Source organism: Balaenoptera ricei, chromosome 4 (genome assembly GCF_028023285.1).
Source record: "Balaenoptera ricei isolate mBalRic1 chromosome 4, mBalRic1.hap2, whole genome shotgun sequence".
NCBI lineage: Eukaryota > Metazoa > Chordata > Mammalia > Artiodactyla > Balaenopteridae > Balaenoptera > Balaenoptera ricei.
In genome coordinates this window covers 34,535,439-34,552,758 of record NC_082642.1, presented here as the reverse complement: position 1 = coordinate 34,552,758, position 17,320 = coordinate 34,535,439, and the positions used below count along the sequence as shown (strand labels likewise).

General features: G+C 36.8%; 1 protein-coding gene across 4 annotated transcripts in view; it reads left to right on the top strand.

Annotated features, from left to right (window-relative positions):
• The window catches only part of ZNF385D (zinc finger protein 385D), a 949,347-nt gene that overhangs the window by 909,840 nt on the left and 22,187 nt on the right, over positions 1 to 17,320 (top strand). For all 4 annotated transcript variants that reach the window (XM_059920403.1, XM_059920405.1, XM_059920406.1 and 1 more), the window contains one exon: positions 8,574 to 8,807. In XM_059920403.1, the coding sequence (XP_059776386.1) occupies positions 8,574 to 8,807 (234 nt within the window). The remainder of the gene's footprint in view (positions 1 to 8,573; positions 8,808 to 17,320) is intronic.

The window sequence follows — 17,320 nt, the reverse complement described above, 5'->3', positions numbered from 1 at the left end:
AAGTTGAATCAGCTCTTTCTTTCAACAGGCTCTGAAAATAGTTTTCAGCAGAATAATTTATGTTCTAAGCTGCACCTGGTGTACATGGCCCAAAGTGAGTTCAACAGATCAATCACCAGGATCCCTGAGTCTGAATCTACTCTTGATGTAATTGCCTCAAACAGATGGTAGATTGGGCAGCTTTGGGACACATCTCAGAAGTTGCAGTTAGATATTTTTGTTATGTAAGTTTTTGAAATCGCTTGCCTTCCTATAGTTTCTGATGCACAAAAGACATGGGAACTCTAGTTCAAAGGATGTAAAGGTAGAAAGAATTACTCACCTGAGCCCTTAGGACATTAAGAGTTTTAATCAGTGGATCACTTTTTGCATGGCACTTCCAAATAACAGAACTTTGGAGGTGTGATAAAGTTAGAGTTTGAAGTACAGGTATTTTTCTGGTATTTTCTGGTGATGCCTCTTCCTGCTCTACTTCCTCAAAGAGAGCAAATCCATTGTTCCCTCCCCTCTTGTGGTATTGGGGCCCTGTCACTCTAGTACACAAATGACATTGTGTTTACTTTTGTTCTTTTTTAATTTTATTGAAGTAGAGTTGATTTACAATGTTGTGTTAGTTTCAGGTGTACAGCAAAGTGATTAGTTGCACAAATACATATATTCATTCTTTTCCAGATTCTTTTCTCCCTGTGCTATACAATAGGTCCTTGTTGGTTATCTATCTTATATATAGTAGTGTGTGTACATTCATCCCAAGCTCCTGATTTATCCCTCCCCCGCCCCACGTTTCCCCTTTGGTAACCATAAGTTTGTTTTTGATATCTGTAAGTCTGTTTCTGTTTCATAAATAAGTTCATTTGTGTCAGTGTCATATTTTTAAAAATTAGATTCCACATATGAGTGATATCATATATTTGTCTTTGTCTGACTTATTTCACTTAGTATGATAATCTCTAGTTGCATCCATGTTGCTGCAAATGGCATTATTTCGTTCTTTTTTATGGCTGAGTACATCATGTTTACTTTTTAACCTCCAGTGATTAACACAGGGTCTGACACATGAGCGTTCAGTCAGGTCCACCCCAAAAGTTTCAGGGCCAAGACAAGAGTTCAAATGGAGACCATGCAGTGTATAGCTAAATGTTTACAAGCTGTACCTCAAGCTTCCCTGGCAGCCCCCCAGCCTTTACCCAGGGATTGCCTTTGTGACCTGAAGGTCAAAGAATCTCCCTGCCTGAGTCAGCCCTGAGCCCTACCGAATGATAACACAGCTCTGCAGGAACAGGGCAGAAGCTGTGCCCCAAGCCAGCCCTCTGGGTGGTGACTGGACCCACCCCAATCAGGTAGCCCACTGGGGAAGCATCCTTCCTCCTCAACCTCATTTTGTGGACTCAGGATTCCCAAGCAATTTTAAGCATTTCCTGTATCACCATAGCAGAAAGAGGGAGGGAATGTTTTGGGGGGACTTTGCCTAGACATACCTTTCGGTGATTTGAGGTTATTGGTGATTTGAAAACAAACATTTTTCTCTGGTTTCCAGATAGAGGCTGTGATCTCCTTTTACCTCTCAACATACATAGCCACACATGCACACACATAGACACGCATGCACACACCTAGACACGCATGCACACACCTAGACACACATGCACACACATAGCCACACATGCACACACATAGACACACATGCACACACATAGACACACATGCACACACATAGATGCACAAATCATAAACATCTATGCACACAATCACACACAAACCTGTGAACTTTCAGACTCAATACTCTGGACTTTGGGGCACCAGTCCAGCTCTCACTTCCCTTTCTAATTAAAATTTCCATTTGCTCAGCTGGTTATCAAACTGTCTAAAAAGTGTTTTTATAAGATCAAAAAAATGCAAAAATAGACTTTTGTTTCAGTGGCTTGTGATACGTGGAGGCCAGTGCAGGGGCCATTCCTGCCTGTGTCTAAGAGGCTGGTACTATGCCCGGTCAATGTTGATCAAATTGGATGAAATCCAGAGGAAGGAAACCACCAGTAATAATTTCTAAAAACTTGGGATTTTTAAATTTTTGTAATGAAGCACCTTTTTATACTTCAGAATGTCAGCATATTTAAGAGGAAGCAGCTGTTCTCACTTGCTAGCAAGCCTGGTTGAGACTTCATTTCACACAGAGAAGAAGGAAATAAATTGTGTATCATTCTGAGTCTTCAGTCTAGCAGAAAACATGATGATTATCTTTGGGACATACTATTAATTTCTGTTACCTGGGAGGAAACTTAAATAACTCACATCTGGTTCTCTCAGTTGGGTTATGAAGTCTGTAACTAAGAGAATAAATTTCTTACCTGGACCATGTAACTTGGCTGTTTCATTTTATTATCTAGAATTCAAGTTGTTGATTATTTCTGGAATCTTTTCTTATGCTTTTTGAATTTTTTAAAAAAGTATTTACAGTGTTTTTATATAAGAATGAGGGCCAAAATGGGCCACTCTGAATACTGACAATTTTCCTTTCATTCTCCACTAAAGCCCCATTCCACAAAGTATTAACAATCTGTTCTGATGTCAAAGCCAAATAGTGACAGTTACAATAATGAATGTTTGCTCGAGGGCACTGGCGGAAAAACGGCACAGAAATGCAAACCCCAGCCATCTCAAACCGTTCCTTCCCACTGGAATGCACCCATTCTTTTCGACTCCCAGTCACATAGATTGTTCCCATTGGGTCATTGGTTGAATAGCGCAAAGAAATCTGAATCTGGGAAACATTAAGAAAAGTGAATCGTTATTCTAGTTTTGCATCTTTTGGAAAAGACAAAAGAAAAAAGTGCAATAAGGAAGGCTTGTGCGTTACTCTTATCATTTTGCAGAAGAGGTTGTTTGAGAGCTGTAGGTTTTTTTTTCTCCTCTCCTTCTAAATGGACTCCAGCAACTTAATACATTAGCATAAATGGATGATTGGGCATACATGATTGACTCTAGCTCGGGCCAAGTTCAGTTTTTTTTAAGTCAAATTTTTAAGATTCTATCTTCCAACACTCATAATAAATCACGACTAATTGGAATTAACTGAAAGGGATATAGTCAGTTCTTTTACGAACAAAATCAAAATTTTAGCAATGAAAAATAAATGAAGAGCTTGTGCTTCTGAGCCAGACTGTCTGAATTCAAATCATTGTACTTCAGCTGGCAGCTCTGGCATTGCGCAAGTTCCCAAATCTCTCCATACCTCAATTTCTTCTCTAAGATGAGGATAAAAATGGTATGCCCATCTTTGTTTTTTTTAATTGACGTATAGTCGATTTACAGTGTTGTGTTAGTTTCAGGTGTTCAACAAAGTGATTCAGTCATATATATATACATATATATGTACATATATTTATATATTCTATATTACTTTGTATATTATATATTATATATATATTATTTTTAAGATTTTTTTCCATTATATGTTATTACAAGATATTGAGTGTAGTTCCCTGTGCTATACAGTAGGTCCTTGTTTATCTTTTTTATATATAGTAGTGTGTCTCTATTAATCCCAAACTCCTAATTTATCCTCTTAGTTTTTTATGAGGATTGAATGAGTTAATACCTATAAATGCTTTGGAATTGTTTTTACCATCATAAGCTATAATTGTGTTTTGTTCATTCATTCATTCATTTATTCATTCATTGCTTTCTTTCAATAAATATTTATTGACTGCCTTTTTATGCCAAGTATAAGTGCAAGGATATAGCAACAGACAAAACTGATAAAGGTTGTTAAGTTTATTATTATTATTATTCCAAGTCATTATGGGATGTCTCATGAACCACTCAGCACATAATGGGCATCTATTATCCTTCCCATCTCCTAGCACAAAATAGCGGCTCAATAAATGTTGATGGAGGGAAGTTCAGATACATGAGTCATTGCAACATAGAATAACAATCTGGAATTGCAATAAGGATTTGGAATTGGGAGATGCAATGTCAAGTCCCAGTTTTACTGAAATTTCCTAATCTAAAAACCTAGAAAGCTATACCATGAAACCACTAAGATCCCTTTTGACTATGATTCTAGAAAGTAACTGAAATGATGCACTATTTGTTGACTGGTTATAATTCTATTTTTCTTAAAATAAATAAACTTCTAATTTTAGTCTCCTTTAAATCTACAGAAAAGGTACAAAACACGACAGAGGGTTCCCGTATATGCTCTCAGTTTCCCTTATTATTAACATCTCACATTACTATGGTGTATTTGTCAAAGCTAATGAACAAATATTGATATATTATTACCTGGAGTCCATACTTCATTCTGATTTCATAAGTTTATACCTAAAGTTTTTTTTGTTTTCTTTTTTATTTGTTTAAATTATGTAAGTTTCAGGTAAACAGCATTACAATTCAACATCTGTATACACTACAGAGTGATCACCAACATAAGTCTAGTTACCACCCATCACCATATAGTTGACCCCCTTTAGACATTTTGCCCACCTCCACCCCCCTTCCCCTCTGGTAACAACTTATCTAATCTCTGTATCTATGAGTTTGGTTTTGTTTTCTTTTGTTTGTTCCTCTGTTCTGGTTTTTTAGATTCCACCTAGGAGTGAAATCATATGGTATTTGTCTTTCTTCATCTGACTGTTACAATTGTGTGTATGTACCACATCTTTTTCTGAATTTAATTTCTTATTTTATATTGGAGTTTAGTTGATTTACAATGTTGTGTTAGTTTCCTTACGTTCTTTTTTTTTTTTTTTTCTTGCCCCAGGATCCCAACCAGGACACCACATTATATTTAGTAATCCTGTCTCCTTAGACTTGTCTGTACTGCGACAGTTTTTCAGACTTTTCTTGTTTTGATGACCTTAATATTTTTGAGGACTCTTGGTCAGGAATTTTGTAGAATGTCCTTAAATTTAGGTTTGTTTATGCTTTTCTCATGGTTAGACAGGGGTTATGAGTTTTAGGAGGAAGATCACAGAGGTAATTCTCATCACATCCTAGCAAGAGTATATGCTATTAACATGATCAATGATATAAAATTTTATTTTAATGACTGGATAGGTGTTATGTATAATTGGTAATTTAATGCACCATACTAAGGAAAATATCTTTGCTCTATATAATTTTCTATGCAAAGTACAGTCATCCTTACCTGCGCGAGATTGGTTCCAGAACCTTGTTGTTACCACAATCTATGGATGCTCAAGTCCCTTATATAAAATGACGTAGTATTTGCATATAACCTACACACATCCTCCCGTTTACTTTAAATCATCTCTGAATTACTTACAATACTTAATACAATGTAAACATTATGTAACTAGTTGCAAATACAATGTAAATGCTATGTAAATAGTTGCCTACCCACAATAAATTCAGGTTTTGTTTTTTGGAAGTTTCTGGGATTTTTAAAAAAAATATATTCGATCCTTGGTTGTTTGAATCCGCAGATGCAGAACCCTCAGATACCAAGGGCCAACTAAATAAAATAGTTGATTCTTTTGTGGCATAATCTTAAAATATATTTACTTTACTTTAAAAAAAAAAAGTCCTCTTTACTACTGGCAAATGAGGAGTAAGTGAAAAACTCATGTCTTGTTATAAATTAATAATACTCTTATTTTTGTGGACTCAAGATCTACATATTAAATTTAATGTCAAACATATAACTGTTTGTATTTCTTTCAAACTAACCTCAAGCTTGAGAAAATTCACAGATATTTGTTCAGCTATGTGGTCTGAAAGATGCAACAAAGTAAGAAGTGCCGGAAGTTAAGCATTTTGATACTAATTCCCCTAAGCCTGTCTCGTGCAAGGGACTTGCCTTAAGAAATATCGATATTAATACTTCACTAAGCCCCGGACATAGACAGTCTGGTGTCTCTAATCTTTGGTGTCCTTGGTATAAATGTACATTATCCTCTGGGATTAGGAATGACGCTGATGTAGCTGTCACAGAGATTGGAAAATCCATGGTTATGTTTATTCTACTTTTGTTATGAATTTCACTGTAAATAGAGAAGTTGGCTTAAGATTACTATAATCTATGCAATGTAAAATTTTCAGATCAAGACATAAAATAAACATTGTCAATCCAGAGGAAAATTGTTAGAAGTAGGGTACTACTAGGGATATCCTTATTTAGATTTAAATGAAATAAATACCTACAGTATCACACTCTGGCTCCAGCAAGTGACCACAATAAGTTTAATTATACCTGTCTTTATGGTTGTCACTTCCCATAGAACTGATCATAAAAACAATTGAGTGGTTTTAGCCCACTACTCTTTGTGACCTTACTGTGGAGGTTCATTATTATGGCCAAGAGCATCATTCACAATACATTTTTCCCCAAATCCCTAATTTCTTAATTCCATGAAACACTGTGTCCTGACTCACCATATACTACTTGTGTGACGTTTGGAAATTTCCTTAACTTCGGAAATTTCTTCATTTTCAAAAGTATGTGTGATGGTTAAATGAAATTACATATATATAACACTTAGCAAATGAACTGGCCATTTGCTATTTGTTCACAGACACTCATGCACATGCTTTCAAGGAATAATTTCCGGTTTGCTGGGCGCAATGATGCCTACTGGACCATCTCAAGTTGGTTGTTGTGTTTTATGCCATATCTAGAGTCTCAGAAATATTTTCTGGCAATTACCTGATATTTTAATGTTGGTATCTTAGTAGGCAAGTAAACACTAATCAGGAAGTGGACCTCTCAGTGTTCAAGGAAATAAATGTATTCTGGTGGCAAAATTCGGTGTTAGGATAATTTTATTTATTTTTCTCTAGCCATGAGAGAGACTAGTCATGACACTATGTTTCTTTTTTTTTTTTTCTAAATGGTTGGAGGATATTCTCCACGACACTGCAGGGGACTTACTTAATGGTCTTACAGCTAAATAAGTGATTAAAAGTATAGGAAGTGTCAGGCAAAGGGTAGAGCCAGATGAATCGTTTTATACAATAGCCCTCAACATGAATCTGAAAAAGAATATATATATATACACACATATATAAAAGTATATATTATATGTATACATATACACACATATATATATAACTGAATCGCTTTACTGTACACCCGAAGCATTGTAAATCAACTATATTTCAATAATATTTTTTTTAATGAAAATTAATTAATTAATTTTAAAAAAAAAGCAAGGGCCCATTTCTCTTCTGATTGACTAGTGTGTCTGTTGCCATATTTGGGAAAGAAGCCATAAGCAACCTCACCCATATTCCCACCTCTCTCTCTGGATCAAAGGGCAAATCCAAGTTACAAGGCATCTTGATAACATAAACTAAAAAGAAGTAAGCGTTTATGAGGACAACACTTCATTGCAGGTAGACCACTGTCTTTTACAGCCACTGCCCACTCCATTTATCATGGACTTTACAGTGTGGCATTGGATAGTGACCACAGCAGCATATGGAATGAGAAACAATTCCAAGAGCAGCTGTGGCTGGAGAGACAGCCTGGGAATAGTTTGAATAAGAGGTTAAGAACTAGCCAGCCAGGAGGCAGCAAAAAGTAATATAAAAATAGAAAGCACAGGGCATAGGGCTCATTTGCAATTCATTGTTGGGTATGGCAGACATTGCTGACATCGTGTTAACTAGCCTGTTTGGGTTGGGAGCTGTGTACACCCAAGTGAAGTTAGGACAAGGTAGTCTTACTTTGGAGGTTGACCTCTCCAGCTTCAGAATCAGACTTCAGAGGCAGAAGGGTTGTAGGGTTACAGCGCATCAACACTTTCTTGGTCATCAAGCTCTTGAAAGCTGTGACATTAACATGGTGTGACCAGTCTGTGAATTCCTTATAAAGAATTATAAAGAATGGCTGTTGATGTTTGAATACTTTTGTGTCACAAGCTCCCTGAACACAGCCTGGTGCAGAGCATACATTTAATAAATTATGCTAGATTAGAATTCGTCTTATTTGTATATGGATGATTTTTGTACCTGTCCAATATACAACTCTTTGTAAATAAGGCAACGATTTTCTAAACCTTTGATCTGGACAAAGCGATATGATATCAGGGTTCTTTTTTTTTTCTATATTTTGCACAAGCATACACAGGAGGAACAGTACCTATTTTACCTATTTTTTAATTAAAGAAAGAGATGTAGAAGGAAAATAGAAAGACAAGTAGTAAAGAAAAATTAAAATATCTTAAAAACATTTATTCTCCATTTTATTTTTTTTAAGCCATCCTTGTAGAAATATACAAAGCACAATGCACTGTAAAGATTATTTTACTAAGGCCATATGTTAACAAGAGAAATTTGTGAATATGTTTATTTGCCCCATGGAAAAACATTAAAGCATATTTGTATATATTTTCTAGAATTGTCCGAATGTGTTATATCAATAGACAAAACTATAAGTGGTCATCTATGTACATTTCCTCAGGAGATGATTGACACATAGTTGACAAGCAGCAATTGCTAGCTGTTCTTATCAATATTAGCAGAATGTAATATTAGTGATACACTTTCGAATAGGGAAAGGTAATACCACTGTTTTTGCCTTTTCTTCTGTGCTACTTTGACTGCAGACAGTACCACAGGGACACCAGCAATATCAACGACGACAACTGTGGAAATTCGCAAAAGCAGCGTTATGACAACTGAGATCACTTCTAAAGTGGAGAAAAGCCCCACGACAGCCACTGGCAATAGCTCCTGTCCTTCCACGGAGACTGAGGAAGAAAAGGCAAAACGGCTGCTTTACTGTTCTCTATGCAAGGTTGCTGTCAACTCCACCTCACAGCTGGAGGCGCACAACAGTGGTGAGATGCAGCGATTTATTTTCTGTCTCAACAGCTCTGCAATTATCTTCCTCTGAATAGATTAGATCTTTTGCAGCAGGGGACAGAGGGGGAGGCAGAAAACTGGCAATTATTACATGGAATTGATTAACCATTAAAAAGTAAAAATGACAAACAAAGTGTCATTTACAGGGGGGCAAGGAAGGGTTTCCAGGGCTCCCTTGCCATGCTGTATATGTGTTTGTGTGTATGGATGTGTGTTTGTGTTTTATAAACATTAAGAGAGACAGTAAAATATACTTCTGAAGTGTCAGCTTTGCATTTATATGATTTCTAGATTGCTATGTTACTTCCACACATTTGCTTGTAACTGAAATTTTCTGAAGTTGCACCAATAATATAGTTGCAAAAGTTGGTTGCATAACTCCATTCACTTTTGGTTAAAAACCTCCCTATTATGGTTTTTATGGCAAATAATGTTTTTTGGGCTAAATCTATATGAGCTGGACAATTAAACTTAAGAAAATACTTCTTAGAGGCAGCCATGATGTCTACATATAATATTTTATTTATTTTTTCTGACAACGTAAAGATACTATTCCTTTGTTTTGACTGAGGCTCAGAGAAGACACATGACCAGTTAGGTGACAGAGCCATTATTCAAACCCAGGTCTCTCTAACTAACACTAAACTTTCAAATAGCATAACAGAAAATACTGGTAAGCCGGGATGGAATTCCCTCCTGATATATTTTGATTCCATCTACCTGCTCTTTCTATACATCTATGTTTATATCTATATCTATATTTAAAGATGTTATATATCTATATCTGAACCTATCTAACTAGATACAGATATAGAGTATATCTATATCGATTTAAATAGATAAAGATTTTATTGTTTTATTTGTTTATTTATTTATTTATGTCCTGCCTCAGATTTTAGCAAGCCTTTTGTTCCAAGATCAGTTTTTCTCTAAAAGACTGGGTTCATTGCGAGGACTCTGTCAGCAATTACAATAGAAAAAGAATCATTTGTGAATCATACCCTGAGTTAATAGTGCAGCTGTGTGTTGATGGCGTCATCGACCAATCATTGTGCTGCACGCGTAATATTCAAGTACTGACTTCAAGACTCTAAGGGGGTAATTGCAGAAGGAGGACAATTCTTTCCGCACACATCCTTCTGCTGCAGGCAACATGAGTTGTAGTCAGGGAGAGTTCATGAGTTCAGGGGCTGGGAGACACAGAATAGCATCTGGCCCCAAGTCAGAATCTGTATCATTCAGATTTGTCCTCTGTTTACTCCTGCGAATATGTTCTTCCTGAATGTGAGATCACTGGGAAAGCATGGGCATCATTGGAAATCCATTTACTTTTCCAGAATTCTTGATCATCCCCCCATAGTGACAGAGAAACACATTCATTCTGAAGGAGGATCTATTTTGACAGATAAACAAACCATAGCCTTTGAGATTGGAGTTAATTTACAAAGAACTTGGATGTCCTTTCCGAATTCTGATCAGAAACATCTGATTAGGAGGCAAAGAAGGGATGACTTATTTGTTTATATCACATCAGGTCAACATTTTCCATATTACAGTTCTACGGTCATCTCTGGTTCGTGTGTAAGAATTGCCATTGGAGCTTTATGTATATATATATATATTATGTGAATGTAAAATATATCCATATGTTTATATATAAATGCATATATATTTATTTGATTCTGATTTATTATATATCCAGGGCCTGGGAAGCTATAGTGTTTGGGAAAAGAAAAAAACCAAAACAAAAAACCTGGCAAGTGTTTTGCAGGCAGAGCTGAGAACTAGTGTAACCTTCTCACCTGGGAGTTTAAGACATGATTTTGATTGTCACCCTTACTTGAATCCCTTTCTAAGGGTGTCCCCTCCAAGCCTTCAGCCCAGTCGGGGGACTGCAGCCACTCCCCTTCCCTCCAAGGTGCTACTTGGGGTTCTTGGTTCCTGTACTTCCCTTCCTGCTTCAGAGATCTTCCCCTCGGGGTGTGATGTTGGTAAACCTGCGGGGTGATTGTAGAGGGCAAGGCTCTGTGTACGTCCCTCTCCTGTCAGGAGTAGGAGTGGAGTGGACCTTGTAAGTCTCATCATAGGATTACTGTGGTGGGTTCTAGTTTGGGTTCCATGAGAAGCAGACTCTGAGACAAGGATGTCAGGGCAAATAGTTTTTAGGGAGATGAAGGGACCAGGTTAGTGGAGTTGGGAAAGGAGATAGGGCAGGGAAGGCGGCCAGCACAGCCAGCTACCAATGTGGGCAAACTGGACCTTACCCACCAAAGCCGGTCCACTGCCCAGCTTCCACTCTTTCTCCCTTAAAACCTTCAAGTGATCACATAGAATGACAGAACTAAATTAACTCAAATTCTGTGTCTTATCTTTACAATCTCAGAACTATCATTATTCATTTATAATCTGCTGTTTTCATGAAACATAGGTAGTAACCCAAGGGCATGAATTGCAGCCTTTGTGAGCTCAAAGGATTTCGAACCGCTATGAAATCATTAGTGAAACTAAAGCATGTAACCGAACTTGTGTGTTTCTGGGGATGACCGGAAAATGGAGAGTTCTACAAACTATTTCCATGGAGCATGTGATGTGCTAATTTAGTATATACTAAATCTCAGCAGTAACCACCTCCATTGTTTAGAATATAGACCAATGAAATATTCTTCAGGGAAGAGTCCTTATCACCGACATTATTTAGAGTTACCAGATCATGGCACTGGTGGAAAGCGGACCCCCTTTGGATAGTCCGTTTAATCATTGTTCTCTAATTCTCTTTAAGGACCCCCTTCCTAGCTACACACAGGGCAGACCACAATCACCACCCCACCCACTGCATCCCCACCCTGTCAATATAACTTTAAAAGACTTCTCCAATTACTTCTTAGAGCCAAATATTAGGAAAATACTGTTAAGATTGGGCTGTGTTTTTCGGGAAACCAAGTTTGAATATCAATTTTGCTCAGAAGCAACCAGGCTGCAGCATGGGGAGATGTGTCCTTTGCATTTAAATTGTAATTCTAAGTGTTTTTCTTCTTTATCCTTTTAGAAATACATCATAGGCATGGAATCAGGGCTATAGCACCGAGCGGAGAGTTATGCACTTACGGTCTGTTCATGGGAAGCCAGCCACCTTCAAAACATGTTTTTCTCTTAATCTTGGAAAATGCATTTTTAAAAAAATTTATTGAAGTATAGTTGATTTACAATGTTGTGTTAGTTTCAGGTGTACAGCAAAAGTGAATCAGTTATACATATACATATATCCATTCTTCTTCAGATTCTTTTCCCATATTGGTTATTATAGAATATTGAGTAGAGTTCCCTGTGCGATACAGTAGGTCCTTATTGGTTATCTATTTTATATATAGTGATGTGTATATGTCCATCCCAATCTCCTAATTTCCTTTCCCATGCCATTTCCCCTTTGGTAACCATAAGTTTGTTTTCAAAATCTATGAGTCTTTCTGTTTTGTAAATAACTACATTTGTATCATTTTTTAAAAATTAGATTCCACATGTGAGTGATATCATATGATATTTGTCTTTCTCTGTCTGACTTATTTCACGTGATTCACAAAACAGTCTAAGAGTGCTTGAAACACCCTAAGAGGACATACTCTTTTCAAGAGATCTGGAAGGCTCCTTTTATTTGTGTGTTATAGACGCGTATTATAAAAGATATGTTTTGGAAACCATAAACAAGACCAAAAGACAACCATCAGAATGGGAGAAAATATTTGCAAATGAAGCAACTGACAAAGGATTAATCTCCAAGATTTACAAGCAGCTCATGCAGCTCAATAACAAAAAAACGAACAACCCAATCCAAAAATGGGCAGAAGACCTAAATAGACATTTCTCCAAAGAAGATATACAGATGGCCTACAGACACATGAAAGAATGCTCAACATCATTAATCATTAGAGAAATGCAAATCAAAACTACAATGAGATATCATCTCACACCGGTCAGAATGGCCATCATCAAAAAATCTAGAAACAATAAATGCTGGAGAGGGTGTGGAGGAAAGGGAACACTCTTGCACTGTTGGTGGGAATGTAAATTGATACAGCCACTATGGAGAACAGTATGGAGGTTCCTTAAAAAACTACAAATAGAACTACCATACGACCCAGCAATCCCACTACTGGGCATATACCCTGAGAAAACCATAGGTCAAAAAGAGTCATGTACCAAAATGTTCATTGCAGCTCTATTTACAATAGCCAGGACATGGAAGCAACCTAAATGTCCATCGACAGATGAATGGATAAAGAAGATGTGGCTCATATATACAATGGAATATTACTCAGCCATAAAAAGAAATGAAATGGAGGTATTTGTAATGAGGTGGATGGAGTTAGAGTCTGTCATACAGAGTGAAGTAAGTCAGAAAGAGAAAAACAAATACAGTATGCTAATACATATATACGGAATCTAAGGAAAAAAAAAAAACAAAAGGCCATGAAGAACCTAGTGGCAAGACGGGAATAAAGACACAGACCTACTAGAGAACGGACTTGAGGATATGGGGAGGGGGTGGGGTGAGATGTGACAGGGTAAGAGAGTGCCATGGACATATATACACTACCAAATGTAAAATAGATAACTAGTGGGAAGCAGCCGCATAGCACAGGGAGATCAGCTCGGTGCTTTGTGACCACCTAGAGGGGTGGGATGGGGAGGGTGGGAGGGAGGGAGATGCAAGAGGGAAGAGAAATGGGAACATATTGTATATGTATAACTGATTCACTTTGTTATAAACAGAAGCTAACACACCATTGTAAGGCAATTATACTTCAATAAAGATGTTAAAAAAAAAAAATATGTTTTGTCTTTTTCTTTAAAGAAATTCCCCCCAAACATCCTACTAGGTAATGCTTTGCTTAGCTATTTTTGATGATTTTCTCTATATAATTGAAAAAAACTTTGGAATGTTTTATAATTAGCCCTCATTACTAATTTGGGCAGATTTTTCTGGTAATGACTTAAAGTGGTAACATTTGATCATTTTCACTAAGCTCATTCCAGCTCTTCTGTCCCTACACAGAGCTTATTTTTAAGCTCACTAAGTTTTAATATATAGAAATGACATGTTATCAAAGGATGGAATTTCTAAATTTTTGCCTAAACACAAAATCAATGTTAAGAAGAAGATTGACTAAAATTTCTTGAGCACGTGGGCATGCCAGAAATAATGCTTAAGATAAAAAAATGCATCTAATACAATACTTCAGTAGAGGAGATATATTTTTTTTTTTCTATAGCTACAGACATTGAGGCACAAGTAAATTGAAACTACTCAGCTGATAGAGGTAAATTCTGACTTATACCATTTCAGAGCCTGAGCTTATAAATCTCTTTCCAGAGAGTTTGTTGTGTTTGTTGAGCTTTATAAATATCTAATACTTCGCTAATCTTCACTGATTGTCTACCATGTGTTGCTCACTGAGAGTATAAATCTGAGCAAAGCACAGGAGTTGCCTTTTAGGAAGCCCTGGTCTAGTTTGTGCCTCTGTATTCAGGAAGAGAATGTGTAAAGACTTGTTTCATCCAGAGATCTGTCCTTTCATGTTTCAAGTACAAAACTCATTTAAGCCAGTCAACCAGGTTGGTCCATGTTTATGGCCTTATTATTATTAAGGCCCAAAGATTATCTGCCACTCCTCTTCAGCATCTTCTAGGGTAATGGTAAGACTTCAACTGGATGGGAATTACAGATACAGACTCTTCTATCACAAGTCTGCTGTTGTGCCTTCTTCAAACTTTCTACAAATGTTTAAAAAACCAATTCAGCCCCATAGGCCTCCATGTTACGCATGTTCATGCAGGGCATACTTGAGCAGGAGAGCTGTACTGTCTAATATGATAACGACTAGCCTTAGGTGGCTATTTAAATTTAAATTAATTACCTGTTCAGTTTCAGCTGCAGTAACCTCATATCAAGTGCTCAAGAGCGTCTCTGACTAAAGGCCGCCATATTGGTAGGTACAAATCAAGAACATTTCATTCAGCAAAGAAGTTTCTATCAGACAGTAGACTGGAGCTACAATTCCTTTTCCTTTTTTTTCTTAAATTTTTATTGCAATATAGTTGATTTCCAATGTTGTGTTAGTTTCAGGTGTACAGCCAAGTGAATCAGTTAAACATATATCTACTCTTTTTTAGATTCTTACAATTCTTTTTTTTTTTTAACATCTTTCTTGGAGTTTAATTGCTTTACATTGTTGTTAGTTGCTGCTGTATAACAAAGTGAATCAGCTATGTGTATACATATATCCCCATATCCCCTCCCTCTTGCGTCTCCCTCTCACCCTCCCTATCCCACCCCTCTAGGTGGTCACAAAGTACTGAGCTGATCTCCCTGTGCTATGCAGCTGCTTCCCACTAGCTACCTATTTGACATTTGGTAATGTATATATGTCCATGCCACTCTCTCACTTCGTCCCAGCTTACCCTTCCCCCTCCCCTTGTCCTCAAGTCCATTCTCTACATCTGCGTCTTTATTCCTGTCCTGCCCCTAGGTTCTTCAGAACCATTTCTTTTCTTTTATGTTTTAGATTCCATATATATGTGTTAGCATACGGTATTTGTTTTTCTCTTTCTGACTTACTTCACTCTCTATGACAGACTCTAGGTCCATCCACCTCACTACAAATAACTCAATTTCGTTTCTTTTTATGGCTGAGTAATATTCCACTGTATATATGTGCCACATCTTCTTTATCCATTCATCTGTCGATGGACACTTAGGTTGCTTCCATGCCCTGTCTATTGTAAATAGAGCTGCAATGAACATTGTGGTACATGACTCTTTTTGACCTATGGTTTTCTCAGGGTATATGCCCAGTAGTGGGATTGCTGGGTTATATGGTAGTTCTATTTTTAGTTTTTTACAGAATCTCCATACTGTTCTCCATAGTGGCTGTATCAATTTACATTCCCACCAACAGTGCAAGAGGGTTCCCTTTTCTCCACACCCTCTCCAGCATTTGTTTGTAGATTTTTTGATGATGGCCATTCTGAATGGTGTGAGGTTTGCATTTCTCTAATAATTAGTGATGTTGAGCATCCTTTCATGTGTTTCTTGGCAATCTGTATATCTTCTTTGAAGAAATGTCTATTTAGGTCTTCTGCCCATTTTTGGATTGGGTTGTTTGTTTTTATGTTATTGAGCTGCATGAGCTGCTTGTATATTTTGGAGATTAATCCTTTGTCAGTTGCTTCATTTGGAAATATTTTCTCCCATTGTGAGGGTTGTGTTTTCATCTTGTTTATGGTTTCCTTTGCTGTGCAAAAGCTTTTAAGTTTTATTAGGTCCCATTTGTATATTTTTGTTTTTATTTCCATTTCTCTAGGAGGTGGGTCAAAAAGGATCTTGCTGTGATTTATGTCATAGAGTGTTCTGCCTATGTTTTCCTCTAAGAGTTTGATAGTGTCTGGCCTTACATTTAGGTCTTTAATCCATTTTGAGTTTATTTTTGTATACAGTATTAGGAAGTGTTCTAATTTCATTCTTTTACATGTAGCTGTCCAGTTTTCCCAGCACCACTTTTTGAAGAGGCTGTTTTTTCTCCATTGTATATTCTTGCCTCCTTTGTCAAAGATAAGGTGACCAAATGTGTGTGGGTTTATTTCTGGGCTTTCTATCCTGTTCCATTCATCTATATTTCTATTTTTGTGCCAGTACCATACTGTCTTGATTACTATAGCTTTGTAGTATAGTGTGAAGTCAGGGAGCCTGATTCTTCCATCTCTTTTTCTGTTTCTCAATATTGCACTGGCTATTTGGGATCTTTTGTGTTTCCATACAAATTGTGAAATTTTTTTTCTAGTTCTGTGTAAAATGCCATTGCTAGTTTGATAGGGATTGCATTGAATCTGTAGATTGATTTGAGTAGTATAGTCATTTTCACAATGTTGCTTCTTCCAATCCAAGAACATGGTATATCTCTCTATCTGTTGGTATCCTCTTTAATTTCTTTCATCAGTGTCTTAGAGTTTTGTGCATACAGGTCTTTTGTCTCCTTACGAAGGTTTATTCCTAGGTATTTTATTCTTTTTGTTGCAGTGATAAATGGGAGTGTTTCCTTAATTTCTCTTTCAGATTTTTCATCATTAGTGTATAGGAATACATGAGATTTCTGTGCATTAATTTTGTATCCTGCTACTTTACCAAAATCATTGATTAGCTCTAGTACTTTTCTGGTAGCATCTTTAGGATTCTGCATGTATATAGTATCATGTCATCTGCAAACAGTGACAGTTTTACTTCTTCTTTTCTGATTTTGACTCCTTTTATTTCTTTTTCTTCTCTGATTGCCATGGCTAAAACTTCCAAAACTATGTTGAATAATAACGGTGAGAGTGGGCAACCTTGTATTGTTCCTGATCTTAGTGGAACGATGTTGGCTGTGGGTTTGTCATATAGGGCCTTTATTATGTTGAGGTAAGTTCCCTCTATGCCTACTTTCTGGAGAGTTCTTAT